This window comes from Ctenocephalides felis, unplaced genomic scaffold (genome assembly GCF_003426905.1).
Source record: "Ctenocephalides felis isolate EL2017-DRISC unplaced genomic scaffold, ASM342690v1 CF-g0.4_SCAFFOLD_01886, whole genome shotgun sequence".
Lineage (NCBI taxonomy): Eukaryota > Metazoa > Arthropoda > Insecta > Siphonaptera > Pulicidae > Ctenocephalides > Ctenocephalides felis.
The window spans coordinates 174,420,412-174,438,858 of record NW_020538040.1 but is presented as its reverse complement, the minus strand read 5'-3'; the positions used below and the strand labels follow the sequence as shown (position 1 = coordinate 174,438,858).

The 18,447-nt window shown below is 30.4% G+C and overlaps 1 protein-coding gene across 1 annotated transcript in view; it reads right to left on the bottom strand.

Moving 5' to 3' along the window:
* Nucleotides 1–16,489, bottom strand: part of LOC113378331 (serine proteinase stubble-like) — a 61,142-nt gene extending 44,653 nt beyond the window's left edge. Inside the window, exons 1-2 of the mRNA XM_026618869.1 lie at nucleotides 16,285–16,489; nucleotides 12,409–12,523 (exon numbers count right to left, since the gene is read on the bottom strand). Coding sequence (XP_026474654.1) covers nucleotides 12,409–12,523; nucleotides 16,285–16,287 — 118 coding nt within the window. The 5' untranslated portion in view covers nucleotides 16,288–16,489. The remainder of the gene's footprint in view (nucleotides 1–12,408; nucleotides 12,524–16,284) is intronic.
* Between the last annotated feature and the right edge of the window lie 1,958 nt (nucleotides 16,490–18,447).

The following is an 18,447-nucleotide window of genomic DNA, read 5'->3' as shown; positions in this document are numbered from 1 at the left end:
TAATTTTTTTTTGAAGGAACGAATTGAATGATGGTTTTTTGTATATTGTTTTTTAATGCTCAGGAGCGTGAATATGCCTATGACAGAGATTTTAAACAAATAGTACAGTTATAAGATTGGTGGGAAAATATTTGGAGCGGTTAATACCAAGTGGTTGTTATTTCAAGCTCGTTCAAATAATATTTTATTACTTATAAATGAGCCTGTTGCGGTGTAATGGTTAAGATTGTGAGATAGCACGATCTAAGCACGGTTTCGTTTCCCATCTCGGCCAGCTCAATATCAAGCAGTATGATATCAAATTTTTACTTGAAGTTATAAATCTCAAATATAGAGATCAAATTTCGTATGAAATAGAAATGTTATGGTAATGTTATTTTAGGGATCTATCTTCGTATGAGTTAGTAATAAAAAACTGTCTAAAAGCTATGTATTTGCTGTGCGATCAGGCGTTTTACACATTAAACATAACTTGCAAAACGCACAGACGTGGAATAACAATTTTATCATAAGTGCAACTTTCTGAAACGCATACTTAAAGTTAGGGTGCTCAACGCTTGATCTCACAACAAAAATATAGCTTTTTGACAGATCGTTACTACCACCTCATACGAAGATAGTCCCGTGACATAGCATTACCACAACATTTCTATTTTATCCAAGAATTACAATCATCATTTGAAGTGAAAATCGCATTTTGTGGGCATAGGTAAACGTTTCTAATATAAGTAAACTACACATAAAATAAGAGTGGTTGACCGCTGGGTTGCCCTCTCTAAAAATTTAATAGGTTAAAATGTACGAGGGACCTCAGAGCTCTCAGAACATGTAGATCTAATCGCTGTTGAAAAAATATGTCTGAATGAGTGCAGCAAGTTTCAAGCCACATTACTAAGTACCTAATAGGAAAAACTGGGCACGGTTGTGCCACTTTTTTTTACCAGCAATTTTGTTAATATACTAGTTAGCTGAAAGATAAGTAAATTAAATGGTAATTTAAACATCTGTCTATGAGAAAATATTAAAATACTGTTTTTCAAAACGATGGGTTAGTCGTAAAATCAAATCATACAAGAAAAGAGTCAGTGTCCACATCCAAAGAGCGGTTGGGACAGACATAAAAATAGGTTAAAAAACCATAGCTATAAAGACCAAACTAGTTTAAAACGATTTGTCTTATATTATGAAATCTTTTGTTTTCTTGTATTGAATTTTCCCTTTTCTCTCTCTTTCATACTTTGTCTGAGTTAAGTTAGATTTTTCTTTATCTGTTTAAATTTCAAAACAAAAAGGACCATAAATACATGTCACAATATATACATGTCACATTAAACAAAAGTAATTAACTACTAATGCCCAACTTATAGCAAAATAACAAACAAAATAGTTTATCTCTACATACAGTATACAAGTAACAGTTATTATTGAAAGAACTTGAACAAAAAAACCTATTTTTCGCTCTTTAAAAGCAATTCGGTATACAGATTATGTTAATGTAGGGCTGACTCAATACAATAATGGAAACTTGTTCAAACAAACATACTTTCCTCCTTCTGGACCCTATCTCATAATTAGTATAGTTTAGCTATTATGACTAGTGTCACTACCGTAACCTGGCACATCCGTACTTAGTCTACCCACTATAAATCTAAGTCCTAGTAGTAAATTAAACATATATAACGATCAGCGTAAAGAAAAGGTTATATATTCCTGACCTAATTATAGGCAAAGTCTGAACAGCGGCAAAAAACGATATGATCGCATTGACTGAAACCAAGGATCGTCTTCTGCTGTCTTACACCGGTTCGAATCGAACTGGCTCACCGGTCCCCGATTCGATCGATCTATATCACCTATATCAATTAAGCCGAGATGGATAGACGCTCGCGTCACACGGTCGTCGGTCGTCAATGCGCGCCGCGGTCTGCGGATATAGGTGAGACCGTTGGACGAGTGATCCGGTAATACGGTAATCGTGCATCCGTTCTTGTTTAGGTGTATCGTATGGAGTCGCGCGTCTCCCGATCGCTGATGATCACGGCCGCGGGCCGATCGAGACGTCGCGGGTTCATTCAACGGTAAAACGTTGCAGGACATGGCGACGCAGCAGCAAAAAGCGATTACGCCGTGCAACAGATGCAACTACGATATATGCATAGATGCACATTAAGATGGCGCAGACTTATTGAATCATATATAGAGGTCAAGTTCAATGAGATCTCCTTTTATAGATTATCTAGTCTTAAATAAATTTTTATCTCTGCTGGCCACTTTTTTTTTAAATCTTCAGGTTGGTTGGTTTTAATTAACTTCCCGTAGGGTAAGTTATAGTAATCGCAAAGAAATCGAAAATGAAAATTTTTATATATCTTTACGTTTTAGAGGTTTCTGAATATTTCAGCATACCTTAGAAAAAATGGATGTATGTGTGTGTATGTGTGTGTGTGTGTGTTCGGATACAAATTTTCGTCGACGATTTCAGGAACATGGATGAAGCGATTTGAATAACTCAAAAAACATTCGATTCGTATTGATAAGGAGATGTGCTGATTAGTTTTTGGCGAAGGCAGGTCTAGTCGTTCCGAAGATATGGGGCAAAAACTGCCAAAAACGTTAACTCAGTTTTCAAGAGAACGGAGCGTCCGATTTGAATAATTCAAAAAACGTTTTGCTTGTATTAACAAGATAAAGAACTAATCTAATTTTGATGAAGGCAGGTCTAGCGGTTTCGGAGATCTAGTAAAAAAAGTAAAAAAAATGCCAGCTGGCGGTCAAAAATAATCATTAGACATATGCAAATCAAATTATCAGATATTTTATAGAGATTTTAACAATAAGTATAAATTTTGTTTACATTTCTATGGGTTCCGTACCAATGCTTATCCGTTAGACGGCGGCGCGGCGCTTACGCGCTTCGATATTTCGTCTCTATGCAGTTAAAGCAGTACGATTGCTTTTGAAAAAAAGTTCAGAATTTCCAAAATATTCCAAAATACACTTTTCTTCAAAAAATCTTTTTTCAACAAAAAGGAAATTTTTGTCAAAAATTTATAGTTTCTCAAAAATATAATTTTCCAGAGTAAATTTTTTTCAAAAATGTTAATCTTTTAAAAAAAATAATTTTTGGTACGGGAAGTACCTTAAGGCACAATGCCATGCGCCCCTCTAGTTAACTTCTTAAATTTGTAACTTGAATGTTGGATACATCTATGAATTACAATCACAATTATTATCTGAACATGTTTCTTATTACTTCTTGAACAGTTGGTAAATCTAACGATACTCGTCTCATGAGTAACATGCCAAGGGATGTTTACAATGGCTCTAAGAATTTTATTTTAAGATCTTTCAAATGATTTTACACAAATTTCAGTTCAATGCCGTTAGATGGCCTAAAGTATAAATATCATGTACTACTTGTTCTTAATGAATAAGGGGACATTTGGATATTCCAATCAAATTCTGATTATAAAGAAAATTTTAGGTAAAATTTGAGTCAAGAACTTATTAATACAACACTTTAATAATTATATGACCATTTTTATATATTTATTTTTTACTTGTTACACTGCTAGTAATAATTTTATATAAATGAGGCAAATATTATATATTCAAATCTATAAACAATGCGATACTTTAATAAACTTTATGGTTATAGTAATCGCAAATAAATCTGAAATGAAATTTTTTGCATATCTTCACGTTTTTTACTACCCTGAATATTTGGCATACCTAAAACATTGATGTATATATGTGTATGTATGTATGTTCGGATACAAATTTTTGTCGACGATTTCGAGACGTGCTGATTAGATTTCGGCAAAGGCTGGTCAAGCAGTTTCAAAAATACAGGAAAAAAGTACAAAAAATGGCAATTCAGTTTTTAAGACTCAGTGCAAAAAGCACTTTAATTGTGCTGACGGTATGAAGAATTGATTAAATTTTTAGACAGGACCAGCGGTTTCAAAGATTCATTAAGAAAATGTAAAAAATGGCATTTGGTCAAAAATGATCATTAATCATATGCACATCAAATTATCAGATATTTAATAGAGATTTTAATAATAAGTACAATTGTGTTTACATTTCCTTGGGTTTCTAACCGAGATATAATGTTTACCGGTATACAGCGACGTGGCTCTTACGCGCTTCAATATTTCAGTCTTAATTAGATACGCAGCGCGATCGCAAAAGTTCAAAATTTTCAAAAAAAAACTCTATACTTTAAAATGTTTTCAAAAATGTAAAATTTTCAAAAAAAAATAAAAAAATGTTAAATTTTTTTTTTAATTTTCAAAAAATCTAAAGCTTTTAAAAATATTAAGTTACGATACGGAAAGTTCCAGAAATTTACCTTAGTTTATCGGCTTTTTTGTAGCTTGCAAGTATTGTTCGTTTTTAAAGCTATAAACATCCAATCAAAAGTTACAGGTTCGTTAACCGCCTTGAAGAGCCTGATATCAAGCAGTATTATAGATTGTCATTTAAAAATATAGATAGAAATATTTTACAAGTAAAAATAGCCATTCACCGGCATTTATAGAATACTAATAACATTTTCATTTAATAGAGATAGGTTAACCACTAAGTTACCATGTTAAAATCCACATTAGAAGTCATCGCATCGGTTATAGATGTAAATTGTTATTCTATATTTTATCCTTTTTCCACTATATCGAATCGAACATAATGTAATAAAACAAAAACTTATCTTTGTATGTTTGTGAGCTATAATAATTTTATACTTGTTTATGCCCTATATTCGAAAGTACTATAATATTTCATTATTCATTCTTATCGTGTTCAATCAATACACTGCCAATATTCTGATCAAGAATACAAATATATACGCGATGCTGGTGTATGTGTGTGATCTAAATTGATTTCCAAATATATTTTATTTCTTCCCAGAAATGTAGAAACCCGCAAAAATACAACCAATGTTTTTGACGTTATACTAATGATAACTGTTTGTTAAATTTACGTCTTTTTCATGCATAAACGAAATACGTTGCGGCACGTAATATCAACCGTTAGTTTTAATCAAAGTTTTGAACGAGTGTCGATGTTTCCTGCTAATTTGACTGGTCAATAAAGTATCTGAAATAGAACACGCTGGCATCCGCATAAATAAGGATTTGAGATATTGCAGGAGAAAATTGAATTTCTGAATTAATGTCAAGTTTTATACATGACTGCTGCTTTTGCATTTTTTACAATCGAACATTCAATGTTTTGCAATAAATGTATATTTTATTAGAACAATAAAATTGCGATAGGCAAAGCGTTCATGTATATGATATTCAAGACTCAAGCACGCATGAGTATTTTAATTGGACTTCGTCAGGAGAACAACTTCCAGCATTAAAGCAAACAAAGTAATGAAATATATTCTGTAGGAATAAAATAAAAAACTTACTTTTAATTAAAGGTACTGTAGAATTAAAAATAACAACGTTAATAAAAGTAATAAAAGTACTGATATTAAACTATAATATCTATGCTTTTGAATAGTTCTGTCTTTACTATTCACTACAATTATCTGCGAACAATTGTTAAAAAAATCCGTCATCCGTTCGATCATCTACAATTATACTTGTTGAAAATAAATCCCAATCATATTTAAAAGAAATAGAATTTATATTTATATTTATATTTATATTTATATTTATATTTATATTTATATTTATATTTATACACAACTAAAGTTTTTATTATCTATTATTACTAGATATTATTATCCAAAGTAACAATAAATATAATAAGCTATTATGTTAGCAAATTAATGAAGATAATTATTAAATACCTATTGCTCAAGAGCTCAAGACTCAATGTAATATGTAATTATAAGAAGTATATATTTTCTGATAACATGGTTTAGTTATGTACAAAAGTATTATATGGCAACCCAAAGGTTGGCTTATGTCGATTAATTAAAATAACTCTGATGACTTTTTATTGGATGCAGCAATGCCGGATAGGACTACTTTTACTAGGAAACATATTGAATCTATATTTTCAAGTGACTACTGCTTGACATCAGCTCTAACCACCAATCAACGGCGGAGCTCTAATAAAAATAAACGTGAAGAAAATTTGTGACATGAACGGTAAAAAAATGATAACACTTCTGTTCGAAAGAAATAAGATAAAAGTGATTAAATACTAAAATTTGAAAAATTTTACCTATAAATTACAATAGGTAAAAATATATTTTTATTTGTGTTTTTATATAACAAATAATGAATAAAATACGCACATGCACATTAGAACTATTTTTTTATATTATTAACAGCAATCAGGCTTAATGACGTGGCTTTAAAGATAGCAACTCAACGGTTGGCCCATCTCTTTTTGATGAACGTATTATTAGAATAACTCGAATACAAATACATAATATTTTATTGGATGTAGCAATACCAGTAAGATCTATTTTCGCTTGTAAACATATTGCTATTTATATTTTCTGATAAAAAAACTGACATCACTACTGCTTGACATCAGGTTGTCCTAAGTGAGTATCGAACGTGAAATTTCTGATTAAAAGCCCATAACTCCATTCACTATCCACGGGAGAGTCTTAATAAAAATGTAAACTCCAAAATGTGAAGTGTGAAAACTAAGAAAATGATAACTCTCTTCGAAACGGCTTGACCTGCCTTGTCCAAAAACTAATCAGCACGTCTCCTTATTAATAGTAATCGAATGTTTTTTGAATTATTCAAATCGGTTGATCCGTATTCTCGAAATCGTCGACGAAAAATTGTATCCGCATATACATACACACACACACACATACATCAATTTTTTCTAAGGTATGCCAAAATGTTCAGAAACCTCTGAAACGTAAAGATATATAAAAATTTTCTATATATAACTTACCCTGCTAAGTAAGTTTAAAAAATTGGTAAAAAATTGGAATTTTAAATATGAATTACAGTACATTTTGAATTGTTTTTTATAATTAATAATGAACAAATTGCCTATGATTTCATTTTTAGAAGAAAAAAAAACATAGCTATTTATATCTGTTAACTACATTTTATCACCTATTTCTTAAATGTGCTTAAATAATAATAATAATAATAAATAGATATATTTCAGTAAATATAAATGTATTTATACACAATGTATTTATACATAATATTTCTTATTTCGGATTTTTACTCGTAGATATGATATCATATATGGTAAAACAATAGGTATAAATCATATATGGTAAAACAATAGTTAATATTTAAAATATAAAAGTTGTGACATAATTGTGTGACAAAAAAAGAGGAAAGGAAAATTTTCCTACCAAAAAAAAATCACATGGCAATATTTATAGATAAATTAAATTGTAATTAAAAGATAATTACACAAAAAAAAAGAAAAACAAAATAAAAGATTTATTCGTTCTGAAGGAAAATTCGTAACGAGCCAAGTATCATACGCTGCAATGGGTCGAGCAGTATATAGTTTGGCATGGCGTGTTTGCCATACCAAAAACGTCCCTTGTGCTTAAATAAACAGATCATTTGTCATTTTAAATAGAGAAACATTCGATTTTCGTCTTTCATTAAACAATATTTGTTTCTCTTCTCTTAAGTTTTTCTCGACTGTCATAGTCGCACGTTCGTCACGCAAATGTAAACGCAACGCGACCCCGAAATACAGAACAGATCGCGACCTCAGTCACGGCCGATTCGCGGCTGCGATGATGATATTAATGCATCGAGATCTCGCGACTTGAGAGCGTTCGACGAACTCGGCAATGATTCTTACATAATGGCATTTGTAATTGATTGGAATAATATCATTTATTAGATGCATAATTGAAGGCACTGCGAGTACAAATTTTGAGAAAGAACTTTTATCAGCACTGCAAAATTTGAGAAAATATAATAATTTATCTAAATTTTTAAATGTAAAAATTAAACTAGTGGGACGCATGGCATCGTGCCTTAAGGCAGATTGCTGGAACTTGCCGTACAAAAAATTATTTTTCTTAAAAAGATAAACATTTTTGAAAAAAAAACTCTGAAGAAAAATAGATTTTTGAGAAACTATTTTGACAAAAATTTACTTTTTTTTGAAAAAAAGATTTTTTGAAGAAAAATTTATTTTGAAATATTTTGAAAATTCTGAACTTTTTTTCAAAGCAATCGTACTGCTTTAACTGCATAGAGACGAAATATCGAAGCGCGTAAGCGCCGCGTCGCCGTCTAATGGATAAACATTGGTACGGAATCTATAAAAATGTAAACAAAATTTATACTTATTGTTAAAATATCTAATAATTTGATGTGCATATGTCTAAAGTTCATTTTTGCTCGCCAAATAACTTTTTTTTACTTTGTATATGTATCCGAAACCGCTAGACCTACCTTGCCAAAGATCCATCATTTATTCTTTTCGTCATTACAAGTAAAATGTTTTTTGAATCATTCAATTCGAGTACTCCGTTCACTCAAAAACTGAGTTATCGTTTTTGGCACTTTTTGCCCCGTATCATCTAAACGGCTGGACCTGTCTTCACCAAAAACTAATCAGCACGTATTCTCATCAATAGTAATCGAATGTTTTTTAAATCATTCAAATCGTGGGCGAAAAATTGTATCTAATCATACATTCATACATACACACACACATACATTTTTTCTGAGGTATGCCAAAATGTTTAGAAACCTTTGAAACGTAAAGATATGCAATCATTTTAGTTTTCGATTTTTTTGCGATTGCTATAATTTACCATAGGGGAAGTTAATTAAATGTACCACTAGTATAAATTTTAAGAAATTAAGAAATGCGGTAGAGTATAGCGGGGCTTAAAGTTTATTTTTAATTTTGAAGGTATTTCACGAAACAATAGCTACATTATTCAACCAATAACTTAAATTTAACAATACATCTTATAAAACAATTGAATAACGTATGCTTAAAAATGATATTAAAGTCTCGTAAACTAAACAACAGTGCTCACGACCAAAAAAACTAACAACGAAAGAAAATACTTTTGTTATGGATTTTCAAACATTTATTTTGATATGTCCCGATAGCAACGTCGTAAGAATTAAGGTGATGGCTGGTAATATATTTTTCTCCCTCTACTTTCAAAGATTGTTGTTTTTAAAATATCCTAACTTTATTTGTTTTTGAGATATCTGTGGTGCCCCTTTTCACCCACGAACCTTTAAGTCCCTATCTACCCAACACACACACATATAAATATATATATATATATATATATATATATATAAAATTAAACATATATATTTAGATTCAATATTACATCATTAAACAATCTATTTCTACAAAACTCCGATATTGTTTTTACACGCAGTCACTCGTCATATTTATCAAGTTAGTTTCACACGCGATTCATTGAGTTCAATATCTCCATATACGTATACAACTATTTTGATAAATATATAATTATCACCATTATATATTTGAATATGAAAAATAAATATTTGCGATGAATCCTGTCGAGTTGTAGACCTTCTGATAACAATGCATAGAAAAATTGACGATTTTATTAGACTTATTAGAAGTCTAAGAGAAGTTAATGGAAATAAATATTGGGAATAAATATCAAATATATTACTTAAAAAAGCAAGGTATAGAATTTTATGGTGATACTATTTTAAAGTAGAAGGCAAAAGATGTGTAGTCAATTCTTACGACGTCGCTATCAGGAGATAACCAGAAATGTATCAATATTCATACCAAAAGTCTATATTTTGGAAGTTTTTTTGGTTTTGAGCTCTAGTATATAGTAAATAAAATTACTTAAATTGCGTAAACATTAAAAAAAATAGTAAATAAAAAGTGAATTAAGTTAAATAAAGCAATTTTACAAGAGATATATAAAATCAAATTCTGCTGATAAAATCCCAGATCAAGGTTATGTACATTGTTTTCTTTGTAAAAAATTTACCCATTAGTTTAATAATGTATCTATTATTTCGTAAAGTTCCTTTAAAATTAAAAATAAGATATTGGATCTGTTTGCCCTCTGGCTGTGCCATATTCCACGCCTATGGTGTAAGAAGGGACAGATGACAAATTTTAGAAAAATAGTAAAAAGACACATTTCTATAATTGGGATTTAACTAGTAATTTTACTGAACATAGTTCGATAGTTGCTTGTTTGATATATGTTATGTTTTGTGACGTCTAAATTTTAGACAGTATAAATACTTAAAGTCAAATTGGTCCTTTGTGCCCAACCCTACTCTAAATATAAAATTTTATAAGTTGAAGCATCCTATTACAAAAAACCCAAAAAATAGTGAAAGATTTAAGAGAACCGTGTCTCGAAAAACTACATCTCAAAGAGCAGGGACAAAAAGCTCTCAAATATTTACGTAATCCGTTGTTCGGATGTTTTTCGGTAATTAAAAAAGCGAAGCAAATTATGTGTTTCTATAATGTCATGAACAGAATTCTGTCAAAGAACACGATGACACACATATTTAGAAAATCGAGGCCGTTATCCGGTGTGTATTGCGATTTCCAACACAATGTAAAATGTGTGACAATAGTCATTCCTCATACGAGTATGTATATGACGGATGACAATGCACAACAGTTGCCAAGATCGTGAATTCATAATCGATTCGTCTTTTTCTTTTATTTTTTAAACTGGGTCGTAGAGTTTTTTTGGAAGTAGATCGGCCACTTGCTCTGCTTAGCGTTTTTGAGATTAACCGCAATTCTTCCTGATTTGGAACTCATTGGTATGATATTGTTTTAGTAGCGAGCACTACTTTTTATAGTTAGATAATTACATATTTTTTTCTCGTGAGCAATATTAATTAATTTTAGTATTTGTTGTTTGATAAAAAATGCTAATAACATGACAGAATATTAATTACCTTTTGTATTAGCAGTACGGTTGTTGGATACTGTACATACTTTGAAATTATAGCAACCAGGTCTCTATATGAATAACTACACCTAATAGTTTTGGATCAAATATTGCAAATCAATCTGAATTATAAAGTTCTCATGCATACAAAAAGCCTAAAAATCAGCAAAACTATCTGCTACATATTGAGACCCTCCAACAATTAAAAAAAAAATCCCAAATTTTCCACAAAAACCGAACTTTAGAAAATCGTCATTGACTATGAATAATTCAATAAAACAGTTCGCTGGAAATGGCAAAAAAGTGTATATTTAATTTGAATTATTTGTAAGAAATTTGTAAAAAGCAACAGATACAAATTTATGATGGTCAAATATTCCTTTTACTTTTATGATTTTTCCTTTAATTTGTGACAAAACTATATAATTCAAACAAAACTATATAATCAAACAAATTTTTAAAGTTTTATAATAAAGTTTATTTATTTTGTACCTTGCCAAAGCACAGTAAGCTTCTTATTTTCTTAAAAATATCAATCAAGATACATTTAAATCTTATAAGAAATTGTTACATGAAAGAGAGAAAAAAAGTTAGAATACAAAAAAAACTAGTGGTGCATGGAATTTTGAATCATTAAAATCGGACGCTCCGTTCTCTCAAAAATTTAAATACAATTTTTGACACTTTTTGCCCCGTATTATCGAAACTGCTGGACCTGCCTTTGCCAAAAACTAATCAGCACGTCTCCTTATCAATAGGAATCGAATATATTCTGAATCATTCTCAAAATCGTTGACGAAAAATTGTATCCGCACGCACATACATACATACACATAAACGCACACGCACACACACCAGTTCAGAAACCTTTGAAATGAGAAGATGTATACAAATTTTTATTTTCGATTTTTTTTGCGATTACTATAACTGACCCTACGGGAAGTTTATAATAATTTAGAGTTCACTTTATGGAAGAAGACTAGTGTTTCATTCTTCAAAATTTGAAAACGATTTTTGTCAAGTTAACGTTCCAATACTCTATTTTTATTAGTTGGTAAGGTAGTGGATTTATAACAAAGTTATAACTGATCATCTAAGTTTCTCAAAGATTATCATTTCACGTGGCATAATTGTAAACACGTTAATCGCCATGTCAGTCATATGTGTCTGGTAGGAGGTTACAGAAAATCTAGAAAACAGTTTTAGAATAAGGCCAAACCAGACATATATGTAATATGTGTGAGATAAAAATAGTGTTTTTCCAGGAATTTTGGCAAGAAACATTTTTTCTTTGATACATTTTCAACTAAATTTCTTATAAAGTTACCATAGGGAAATTTTTCTGATATCGTGGCAATTAAAAAAATCTCACCAACTGGATTGTGGTCTAATATTCTCAAATTTCCACTAAACCATACCGAATCCAAAAGCTCACTGACGGTTTTCAAGTTGTATCAATTCGATCATGAACACACACTCTAAGATTATTTGCCCGGCACCACGTTCAAGAGTTAATTAAAAAATACAAGTCTAAAATTCCAATTCAAATTTACCTGACAAGGATCCATGATAAGGGTATAAAGGTGACGATGACGTTAGTAAATGCTGCCAACAAAACACTAGAGCCGCAATATACACGTCGAGGTTTGAACCTCGCCTCCTGTACATCTGAAATGTTAAAAATGTCCAATTAGTCCCGCGTGCACTTACATCAGTCGGTCTTGCAATGTAATTAACTCTATTATAATTTTCTACATGATTTTCTCATCGGCTTCTCGGTTCGCTGTTGTACGATGCAATTTCCATTCATAATATTATGCACGACTGATCATGGCATGCCAAGGAGAAAAATCATAACAGCAGGTGAAAAAATATATATCGAATGTAATATTTAGAAATTGATTTAAATATTTTTGAATTTGTAATATAGATAAACATACCAACTTGCTGGTAAAAATATAAAGTTTAATATTTTTTATATGAAATAACTTTACCAACTTTTTTTTAATTAGAATATAAATAAATAAAAATGCTCAGAGTAAGCAAGGCTAAATAATATAAAAAAAAACTATTTTTTTTCTTTCAAAATTTGTCAGAACTAGAACCTTACGTCCTATTAGCTGTTGGATAAATTTTCTCTTTATTTCGTTTTTGAGATGGTAACCCAACAGTTAATCCATTCATATTTGATCCACTTTTATTTTTAGAATGTATCGTATAGGACTGACTATTATTATTCAATTTGATGCAGCAATGCCCGGAAAGGGCTATTTTCAATTGGAAACATATTTAAGATCACTATAACTATACCAACATTTTTTATTATCATATTTTGCCAGCCAGCTTTGATGTCAAATTTCCACTTGGGTTTATAGATCACAATATAATTCCAAGTGGAAATCGTCCTTCGTGGACATAGCTGCAACATCCAATCACATGTTAACTATTAGACGTAAGAGCTAATTTCAAAAATATCCCACACATAAGAGAATGGTAAATCGATGGATTGCCTCTCATGAAATAAGTAGTCATAAGTCTTAACCAACAGCTTATAGAACATATAAGCTCTGATTGCTGTTCAAACAATTACAAAAAAACAAAAAAATATTTTGCCAGCAATATGTCCTATTAGCTATTGGGCTGAAACTTTTCTTCAGGTCGAATTTTTAGATGGTAGCCCAACAGTTGATCCATCCATATTTGATCAATTTAATTTTTAGAATTTATCTAATAGGGTGTCTTATTATTCAATTTAATAACCAATGCCTATATTCAATTGGACACATATTTAAGATCACTATAACTATACCAAAATTTTTAAATTATGTTTTAACAGCAATCAGAACCTTATGTTTTATAATCTGTTGGACTGAACATTGCGTCGCATTTTTAGATGGTAACCCAACAGTTGATCCATCCATATTTGATTACCTTATCATAGGAATTTATCTAATAGGGCTGTCATATTATTCAATTTGATGAAGCAATGCCTGGAAATTGATATTTTCACTTGGAATCATATTTAAGATGACAGTAACTATACCAATATTTAATATGGTCTCGTAGGTAAGTGGTTAAAGCTACTAAACCTAAATCAGAGATCCCAGGTTCGAGCAGCCTATTGTCAAGCAACAACGGTTTCCACTTGGAAATATAGATAGCAATATTTCAACTGAAAATGGCTCTCATCCGACATTGCTGTATCAATAAAATATTTGTCTAATTACAGAAATTGTAATAATAAAATTAATTACAAGAGCAAATCTAATTACAGAGATGGGACAACTGTTTGGGATGCCATCTGTAAAACTGACCAGTATTAAGTCAAATCATCCCAACAGCTTACAGAACTTTTAAGTTCTGATTGCTGTTCAAAAATAAAAGAAAAAAGGAATTCATGATATAGATAAGACGTATTTGCTGTTAGCGTGCAAAATATCAAATTTCATCTTTTTATATGAAAAAACTAGACATTATTGTATTGACCATCTGTAGCTTTTAGGACTCTAGGATTGCTGTTCGAAAATAAGGGGGAAAAAAGCTTCATGGAACAGAAATTTAATCTTTTTATATAAAAAAAGTAGACATAATTTTACCAGCATTTAAAATGTTTCTTAAAATACATTATAAATAATTTAATACATATGCAAGTATAAGTACCAAGATGTATATACACATTGAATCTATAAACATCAGTGCTTCATAAAATTGTATGAGCAACTTGCAAGGAATAATACCGTTGACTTTACTGTTAATTAGTATTTGCTGTTTAAAATTTTTATAGCTGTACATGTTTTACACAGGTATGGCATTTTTACGTATGCATTGCATTGATGTTCTAAAGCTTAATGGTACTTTAGTAAAAAATATTAGTATTTTATTTCAAATTGCTGATTTTGGTATTTTAATTAATTATACGAGCATAACAGTACAAATTTTAATTTCACGATATACATTTCGAGGTTTATTGACATGAATATATAATAGGATATGTTAATTTTGATGAATTCATATATTCTGGTCATAAATCATGGATTAGAACTAACTTGATTGAATTATTAAAATAATTGGCAAGGTATAAACGGATTACAAAATATAATAAAAAATTGAATCCTGTAAGATAGATATATCAGAAAAATAAAAACTCTTAATGTTTGTTATAATTAATTTGGAAGATATAAATTTGTAATCTCAAAATGAAGAAGACTAATGGTAGTGATTGCATTAAATAGTTCTACCATGTGAAAACTAGTACAGTAGTAGCATAGCGGTATCATTATAAATTATAATTGTAAGAACTACTTTTATGAAGATCATTTAAATATATATATATATATATATATATATATATATAAGACATGTTATAACAGTCAATACGTTGAATAAAAAAGTACTCAAGTTAAATATATTTTAGTTGTACTAGTTTCGACACTTAATGAATGTCATAATAATTTTAAAAAATATTGTAAAATTGATATATTGTCAAAACTTATAGAGTATTGTTCATTTTTAAAAAACAAAATATAGAATATTTTTTGTTTCCAAAAACAAAAGACATGCTAATTAAGATATTGACTGTAATAACATGTCTCATATCAACGTCGATATATTTATTATGATTATCTTTGATATGGATATTTTCGAATTTTTTGCTCCCATGAGATCAAATGCTTTAAAATCGATAAAATAATCTCTGAAAGTTTTATCTCTTAATATTAACTTTTACCTCATAGATCATTTTATTTTTAAGTTTACTCTATATAATGACAATATTTAAATTCAATATATCAAAATTGAAAAGGCTTACTACTGGGTAACCTTTTAGATCTAAGGTTTAATATTTCATATATCATCGAAATTACTAAATGTCTTCCTTTTTGTAAAGACAGATTGTAATTAGAAAAATAGTAAAAAAAAATATATTAACTTTAAGATAGTCCGCACTTCAACCAAAGTTTCTTATGAAAATAACATGAGAAAAATTCCATTTGTTTTTTAGAATTTCATAACTCTGCGACAAATGAATCAAAATTTTGAGAATAACATTGTATTTTGTCATTTTGATCATAAATAAAAAAATTACAACCAAAATTTGATATATTTTATAAAAGGAGTGTTACACTTACTTAGGAAGAAGAACTAAGGAACTTTGCTTGGAGTGCAGACTATTTTAAAGTTATTATTAAGAGCTAAAACTTTCAGAGATTTTTTTTATCAATTTGGAAGCATTTGTGCCCCTGGGGGCAAGGAACTTCGATACTATCCATATCATGAATTCCCCTAATCACCCTAATAATCGCAATTAGCTCATTCTAGCACAAAATATACATTTCATACTACAATTAATATAAATATATAAAAATTTATAATTACTATTAATAATTATTTAATAAAAATTTAAAAAAAAATTTAAAATGAATAAAACTTACCATTTTTTATTTTTCACTACTTATTTTTAAATTAAACACTTAATTATACTAATGGAATGGTTGGGAAACTAAAATCTGTAACTTTGATTAAAATCGCTATAACTCATTATTATGTTTTTATCACTATTTTAAATCACTCCACGTTTCGTTATAAATGAATAAATAAATTTATAATAAATATTATATAAATAAATAAATAAATAAATTATGTAAAACGAATATCAACTATTTACATCGCAAATTTCGCAATCTTCATACATATACCGTTGCAGGTATCGATAAATCCTATTGAGTCAATAACACCGATCACACCGTTTGTAAACATAACCCACAACCAAAACACAACTGGAATCGCATTGACATCACATTAACACGCGGCATACATAAAACGAGGCGTACATGTGCGTAACTCTCCTCAAGAAGACGGTCGATGACTGTTGTCTCATTTGCGGCTGGCTCATGCCTTTTCGAGATACGAGGGAAACACGATGATAAAGGTAGCAAACAAATGTACTACACGAGGTTCGCAAATCCCGATAACATCGTTGCAGGCCGAGAGAACCGTCGAGATCAACCTATCGAGGAGGACCTGACGTAAGAGCAGCGATGTCCTGTCAAAAGTTCTCCTGTCGATGCCTCGAAGACGATTAACATATCCGCTCTTTGGTTTGTCGCGGCGCCGACTCTTACACAAAACGCCGGCCGAAGACACCTCGCGGTCGTTAGAGGACGGTCAGTACGGCTCCTGGTTCGGTCGCGGCCAAAAGGAACACGTATCAACACATACAGACAGATCGGGCAGCCTTGACCGCGTGCTTCGACGGCCAGATATACACTAAGGTAAGGTAGTGAATGCACGACAAAGTTCCCAGGTCAAGTCGCGCATCAGCGCGAACACCGAAGAGATAGCGTCCATCCCCGCAGTCGTCGACTTTCCAGCAGCGCTTCCCAAACTGTACGACACGCGTCGTAGGGAGGTGAACAACCCCGCTCCGTGCGCAATGCACGGGGTATGCGATAACAATCTACAACTCATTAGCCTTTACCTAATATAAACGATGACACGTGGCGTGATAATAAGATAATTATTAGTGTAGAAATCTTCTTTCTATCTACAATTCTTAGTAAAAATAATTATAAGACCATTACGCTGCTATCTACAATTTAAATGAAAATATTTTGTCGTATTTATTTCTATCTGCATGCGTAAGTAATTTTATGAAAAAAATCATTCTAAGCAAAAAAAAATCATATGGGATTGGGCGGGGCACAAAGATCTATTTGACTTTGAGCTATATTGTGAAAACCAAACCAATTATAATCCAAAATATAGCATATATCAAACAAACAACTGCTGACTATATTCCGTAAAACTCTCAGTTAATTCATCATTGTAAAAATGTATTTTTTGTTGTTTTTCACAAATTTGCAATGTGTTATTTTTTACCCGATAGACGGGTTAAAATGGGACTGCCAGAAGGCAAACTAGTCAAATTTATTATATTAATTTTAAAAGGTTTTTACGAAATAATAGCTACATTATTCAATAAATGCAAAATATAAATTTCATGGGTACATTTTTTACAGAAATAACACTGTAAGTAATCTTGATCTGGTATTTTCGTCAACTATATATTCGATTTATCTCATGTAAAATTACTTGTTTTAACTGAATTTACCTTTTTATTTGCTATTTTTATTATTCACTCCATTGCCAGAGTAAAGGTTCAGTTGGTCCTTTTTACTCCACCCAGGTGTAAGCTTTTGAAGAAGTTATATACAAAAACTGTTGAATCTAACCTAAAATTAACGAGACATCTTATAAATTTAATAACATATACATAAAAATTATATTAAGGTCTTATAAACTAAACAACAGTGCTCACAAACATAAAAACTAACAACTAAAAAAATAGTACTTGTGTTATAGATTTCTAAACATTGTCGTTTATCTTCCGATAGCAACGTCGTAAGAATGAAGGTGCCGGCTGGTTATACATCTTTTCCCCTCTACTTTCAAATATTGTTGTTAAAAAATTCTTAACTTTATTTATTTTTGAGATATCGGTGGTGGATTTCTTTACACGCGGACCTTTAAGCCCCGCTCTACCCTATACAAAAATGTAGAAAAAATTATTAATAAAGCTTTAATTTACAACCATT